Source organism: Megalops cyprinoides, chromosome 13 (genome assembly GCF_013368585.1).
Source record: "Megalops cyprinoides isolate fMegCyp1 chromosome 13, fMegCyp1.pri, whole genome shotgun sequence".
NCBI classification, from domain to species: domain Eukaryota; kingdom Metazoa; phylum Chordata; class Actinopteri; order Elopiformes; family Megalopidae; genus Megalops; species Megalops cyprinoides.
Window position 1 is genome coordinate 9,450,097 of NC_050595.1, and position 6,357 is coordinate 9,456,453.

Sequence of the window (6,357 nt, forward strand, 5' to 3'; positions counted from 1 at the left end):
TGTCTGAGGTCTTCAGTGTTGTCTTTCTGGTCAGATCAGATTAACTGACAGTGTTAACAGATTTGTACAGCATTCAACATATTTTATTCATTTAATCACTACAACAGCCTCGTGCTTCTTCAAAGCCATGTGAAAAATGTGTGAATACAGCATTTATGATGTATATTGACAATGCAATTGCAACTGAATTGTATGTGTGTATTTTTGCATTAATATAATTTGCATCAATATGATATTTGCATGTAAATGATCAAACGTACAGCTCAGATATATGTGTGGTACTGTGGCAGGGTTTTGGTCAGGTGTAGGCATATGTGGTCTTGGGGCAGCAGTGTTGCAGTAATTCACCCAAAGATGACCTGGTATGAGACAACGTACGCGTCACTGAACGCGTACAGCATTTGATCGAGGGGGTTGTAATTCAGCGACTGGATGTTGGTGGACATCTTCTTGAGTTGCAGTCTCAGGTCATACCTCTCTTTCCCTGTGACTGTGTCGAAGGCGTAGAAGATTTCCTCGATCTCTTTGCTCACATAGCGTGTGGCGTACAGAACCCCGCAGGCCATGAAGGTGTTGGTGATGGTGCGCTTGTGCAGGGAGGTTCGCCACGTATTTATGAGCGTCGGGGGGCTGCTTGGCTCTACCTCACTCAGGACGACATTCCCGTAGTTGTCAGCGTTCGAGTAAACCACCCAGAGGCCCGACTCATCAGTGGTCGCGTCGATGTCGGTGTAGCCGTAGCAGCTGTCCAAGTGGCAGAAGTTGAACTTGCTGTTGTAGCCGGCGTTTGGCAGCGTGACGGTGGTGATGGTTCTGGAGGTCATGTTGAAGCGGCAGAGATTCGGGGAGTTGTAGCAGCCGTAGTACAGCGCACCTCCATACAGAACCACGTTGGGACCTTGTATTGTGTTGGTGGTGGGGTTGCTCGCGGCGATGGTGACGTACCCGGCGCTAACGCCCACGATGAGGGCGCTGTGGCTGCTGTACTGGCGCACATAGTTGGAGTAGACGCTGCTGCTGGTCAGAACCACCAGCCAATACCAGTCCTCCATACCTGCCGGTGGCTTTGGGTCACGACCCCAAGCACCATATGTGTAGGACGTCCCGTATTCGGTAAGGGTGTAAGTCCTGGGACCTGTCACGTTCAGCAGGTGACCATGGGGACAGTTTCCTGCAGAGGAAAAGAGAGGCACAGCAACACTGAAGAGGGCTTCCATGAGCAGGTGAGATCCTCTCCTGTCCTGACTTGTGATAAACGCAGGTCCTGAACTCTGTCATGAAGCAGTTACCTGGTATTGAGTCGCTGTTCTGCATTACAGAGGTGACTCTTACCTGGAGGAGGTATAAAGGGTGGGGCTGGGGTCACCTGCAGCTCAGCCTGGCACTGTGCCAATTCCTTCGTCAGCCGTTGGTTCTCCTGCTGTTTCTGCACCACCAGTGAGCGGTCAAATTTCACCAGAGCCTTCATCTCCTCGCTCATGCGCTGCAGCTGAGGATGAGAGAGTAGCCAATTCACATCAACTTTCACTGAACCTCATACACACAAACACAAACACGGTTACAACTTTTCACTCATATCCAAGGCACACACTGACTTAGTTCTTCTTTACGTCACTGTTGCCTGCGCCAAAACAATATAAGAAGGACATAGAATGTTCTTGAAAAATTACAGAGAAGTGCAACCTGGTTCCAGGTATCACACATAAGTTATGAAGAAAAACTCAAGATACTTAATATTTTTTTGTCTATAGTAAAGTTAGATAAGATAGGTAAATTTAATAGGGCAAATTTAACACTGATACAAGGAAGTATTTTTTCCTCATAGAGATATAAATGCATGGGATAGCTTGCCAGGATTTGTAGTGGAAACAACCACACTTAGTGTTCAAGACCAAGCTTCCCATAATACTGGACTGGAATATAGAAAAAAATGAGGTGCAGAGCTGGGCGGAATGGCTTGATCTCATCATTAAATTTCTTATGATCTTAATATTTTTTGCAGTACTGTAACACCCACCTGTAATGTGGGATCTGGTTCACCTGTAGCATACAGGCTCTTACCTGCCTACCTGCTTCACCTTAACGTGGCAGGTTCTCACCTTTGCGGAGGAGCCTGAACGGAGGCGCTGGTGGTCGATGTTAGTGGTGTTGAGTCTGGCCAAAATGTCCAGGACCTCTGCCAGCTCGATCTCAATGATGCGCAGGGACACGGCTCCGTACAGCTCCCCGTCGTCCTCACGCTCCAGCTGGGTCACATCGTCCTGTAACTGTTGGAGGCGGTAGTGCAGCTGGTCTAGGAGAATGTCTACGTCTGTCATCTGGAGGAAGAGCAGATATGCTGCATTTATCTGCATTTCCACTGGATGGAAGGGAAACATACTTAGAGCTACAGTTGCCTGCATGGTCATAGTTTCTAAAATCAGACTGGGGTGTTCAGCATTAATATTTGTCTCTGTTCATGTTTTTGGAGAGTTTTAATTAAAGACCGTGGCATTACACGCTGGGAAGTGATGCTGTGGGTACAGTCGCTGGCATCGTTCAGGACGTTCTGTAATCTGTCCGCAGGGAAGGTGAGTCCAGTGTTCCTCAAATCACAGAAGCAGCTCTTCCCCTCAGACACCTGCAGGATGAGGAGAGGAGCAATCATAGCACAGGCAACAGCCCTGATAAACCCACAGAGCTGATTACTGCTCACTGTATACAGCTGTATAAACCCAACTCACAGTTTACTGCATATACATTCATAGAGCTACAGGACTTATATATGTATTATATATGAATCATATATATATATATATATATATATATATATATATATATATATACACACAGAGATTATACAGATCTGTATATACATGTATACATATTAAATGATCTGTTCTCTTAAAGTGAATAAAACTTGATTCACACAAATGTGCAAAAATGGAGTTTAATAATGAAGATGCAACAGCAGTTCTCAAAAAGAGTCCTGGGTAAGTTCTGGCTTTGAAACTGTCAGCAGCTCTTACATTTTACACATCTCTTACATTTGTACAGATCAACTGCATGACATCATCCATGCAACTTTTCAGCATTACACTGTTCTATCATTAAAGTTCTCATTTCTGTTCTTGTACCATGATGCTAATATTACTTTTATTGTATATCACATATAGTCACCCTTGGTATAAAATGTATTCAAGTTAATAACCGCATGCACATATTTTGGTTTTTTTGTGTTGGTTTTTGTGTGACTAATACAAAGGACGATTTTTTTTTCTCACCTGTAGGGTTTATTGCTTTTTATTGCATATGTACCTGTATAAACTGGCACTGCTCATTTCTATTTATATATGCTCTATTTTCCATGCCAACAGAAAGTTAGAGCAAAGACTAAAAAGAGCTAAAAATACCATTATTCACAACTATAAATCCCCTTATCAGCATTTTTGTATTACATCTACTGCTCCACTCTGCTACCTGACCACTGCTCTACAATGCTGCCCTGACCACCATTCCACACTGCTGCCCTGACCACCGCTCCACATTACTGCCTTGACCTCCTTCAGAAGAAAGCGTCTTCACCTTGACCACCGAGCATTCCTTACCTGTGCGAGGACAGAGATGATGACGGCGGCCACTGCCGCAGAGGCGCGTGAGGTCTTCATGGTGAGGATGCACAGACTGCTGCTGGGGGACAGAAACTGACGACCCAGGTCCCCGCGTTGCGGCCTTAACCATGTGACCGGCAGGAAGAGGCCACATTCAACACCTGCACAAGTGCTGAGGTTGGAGTAAGGAGGGGGTGGGGGGGCGGGAAGTGAAAGTTGTGGTTTTGAGTGTATTGGGAAGTTCCTTCTTGAGCAATCAGCATATCAAAATGGTCCAGAGGGATGTGGTCAGCGTGCTGCTTATTTCTTCATCCTGAATGGACACTTGCGCAAAGCAGGAACATCTGCCATACAGCTGTGGTTTAGCTGCACAGGGTTTGACTCAGAATTATTCTCCTTTCTTTCCCTCCCCCATCCACCCCCTCACCATCTATACCCATTCATTTTACATCCCTTTTAAATATGTGATGTGTGTATTTATAAATTAATTATTCATTCACGTCTTCCAGATTAAAATATTACTAATTAATCTGGACACAATATCTTCCCTTCTCTTTGTCTGCTATCCCTGCCCCTAGCCTGCACTTTGGTCACACAATCAGTCACCTTGAAGCTGTGAATCACCTCTCACTCTACCACAGGTGGCTCTAACATGTGTCTTATTATTCAAATGTCTTTCTCTCATGTTTCCCTAATCGCCTGGAGCCCACGTTAAACCAGAATTCTTCACTTCATACAGAAACATTGATTACTATGAGCATATACAGTACAGCTCTAATGAAATAGATGATTGGAATTAAATACCATTTCCCACATTCCAGTAAACAATCTCTTAATGATTTTATCACAATATCAATGTGACATTTTCTGTGATGCAATATATTGCATGTAAGAATGATATGGTGAAATATAGTACAGTGTTAAATAAAGTGCGTGTATACTACGATATCAGATAGTGTTAATATTTGCACAATATATATGAAATTAATTACTGTTGTATGCAGGTATGCCTTAGTGTTTTTCAGTTTGATGCATAATCATTGTTGATTTACATGCAATTCTGTAAGGATGTGCTGAAGACATTCTTCCGTCTCTTGTGACAGGCACTTAATGTATCTTGACATGATGGCCTTGTAAGCTACTCTGCAATGGAAAGTCTGGTAAATAAATAAGTGCAGAAACTACATTTTAATTCACTTTGAGTGAATTCAGTTTCAGGCAGTGTTGACTCCTAAGTTCACTTCAGTCTACAGTTGATGATAACACTTTACTTTCCCATCTGCACAAAATTCTGCTGTTATGAGAACATGTATTACGGTACCTTCCTTTCAAATGACTCATTATCCAGGCCTAATGCCTGGATATACAGAAATGTTCACACACATGTGTGCATACACACATGCTCACACACATGGGCGTTGGGTCTGTAATTAGTGGCAGATTCCCTCACAGTAGTCTCCCAGAGGATAGAGTGCTGGGTGACAGACAGGGCCAAAGAGGTTTGCACCTCTGTGCAGGTCTGTATTTTTGTGGACTCACCAATGTCAATGTTATCTTATATCTGGTTAAAGTAATATACTGTCCAGTCTTACTGTGTGCATGCACGTCTGTGTGGGCATACACGTGTGAGGAGGTGGTGAGCTGTGTGCACAAACTGTGCATGTGAGAGGGCCACAGAGGAGCATGTGGTGCAGTAAGTTAGGTTTCTGGGAATGGAACATTAGAAAGGCGGGGGGGGGGGGGGTTTCAGGATGCCCCCACAGCATGTTTCACATCCTCATGCACTACAGTGGTCTCCACATCCATCTGTGTGTGAAAGAGTGAGAGAGGCATTGACAAAACATGGCAAACAACCAAAATATTGGCTTTATATAGATCTATATTTATAAAATTAATCATAGGAGAAGGTACAGTAAAGATATCAGTAGTCATCAGTCATTGCCACAATGTGAGTTTTTGACCTCACATGAATTAATCTAGTAAATGCATGAAAATATCATTTTTATCAATTAAATATATACCTATGTATGTATACTATGTATAGATGTATGGCATTTAACTACAGATGTATATATCTATGTAATATAGTATGTATTTTAAAAATCCCACATACTTTAATTTCTGTCTATACATTACAGTGGCTGCTTGAAAGCATTTTGTAAACAAATGTTAATTTAGAGAAAAGCTGACAAAACACACAACTCCGTGGCGTTTTGCCGGACAGCAAATGTATATGAAAAATGTAATCATTATTTCAAAACTGCAAATACATTCAATAAAATTTTCATTTGAAGGGGTTGACAAAAACCCCTTGGGCACAGCTTTTATGAAAAGCTTGTGTTTGCAGTCATACAATCACAATGATGAAAATTTAAAATGAAGCAAACAAAACTAAACAATGTCTCTTCAGTCAGTTATGCCTGCCTATGAGTTTTTGTCCGCATTGAAAAAAAATTCCTCTTGCCAGACAGCATGGGAAACGACACCTTGTTTGCCGTATCCACACCTGGCAGGACTCAGCATTAATATCATAACAGGCCTTAGCACTCTATCATCACAGGCCTTAGAATTGATATCACATGCCGGTTCCATGGCCTGAAGGAGGGCAGCCTGCATATAGGGAAGGTAATCGTGAGTTTTCCAGGCAGAGGAAAAATTGCAGTCATTCTGAAGTTACTCTGAAATCACCCCTCCACTGCACCCTCTGCTTCTGTGAGCTGTTCAGAGAGGCCATTGAAAAACAAAATCAATAGATGTTCTCCATCAT

General features: G+C 42.9%; 1 protein-coding gene across 1 annotated transcript; it reads right to left on the bottom strand.

Moving 5' to 3' along the window:
- Window positions 1–126: 126 nt before the first annotated feature.
- Window positions 127–3,647, bottom strand: LOC118788267 (olfactomedin-4-like). The gene is made up of 5 exons (XM_036544222.1): window positions 3,588–3,647; window positions 2,498–2,620; window positions 2,100–2,318; window positions 1,333–1,489; window positions 127–1,171 (listed from the first exon to the last, which is right to left on the bottom strand). The coding sequence occupies exons 1-5, from the start codon at window positions 3,645–3,647 to the stop codon at window positions 345–347; spliced, it is 1,386 nt and encodes a 461-aa protein (XP_036400115.1). The 3' UTR covers window positions 127–344.
- Window positions 3,648–6,357: the final 2,710 nt, after the last annotated feature.

Bases quoted from the DNA above. Each gene is read 5' to 3' on its own strand.
- LOC118788267 (XM_036544222.1), bottom strand. From the start codon at position 3,647: ATGAAGACCTCACGCGCCTCTGCGGCAGTGGCCGCCGTCATCATCTCT. The intron at 2,319-2,497 runs GTAATGCCACGG...CTCTTCCTCCAG, and splicing joins ACAGCATCACTTCCCAGCGT to ATGACAGACGTAGACATTCT. The intron at 1,490-2,099 runs GTGAGAACCTGC...TCTCATCCTCAG, and splicing joins GTTCAGGCTCCTCCGCAAAG to CTGCAGCGCATGAGCGAGGA.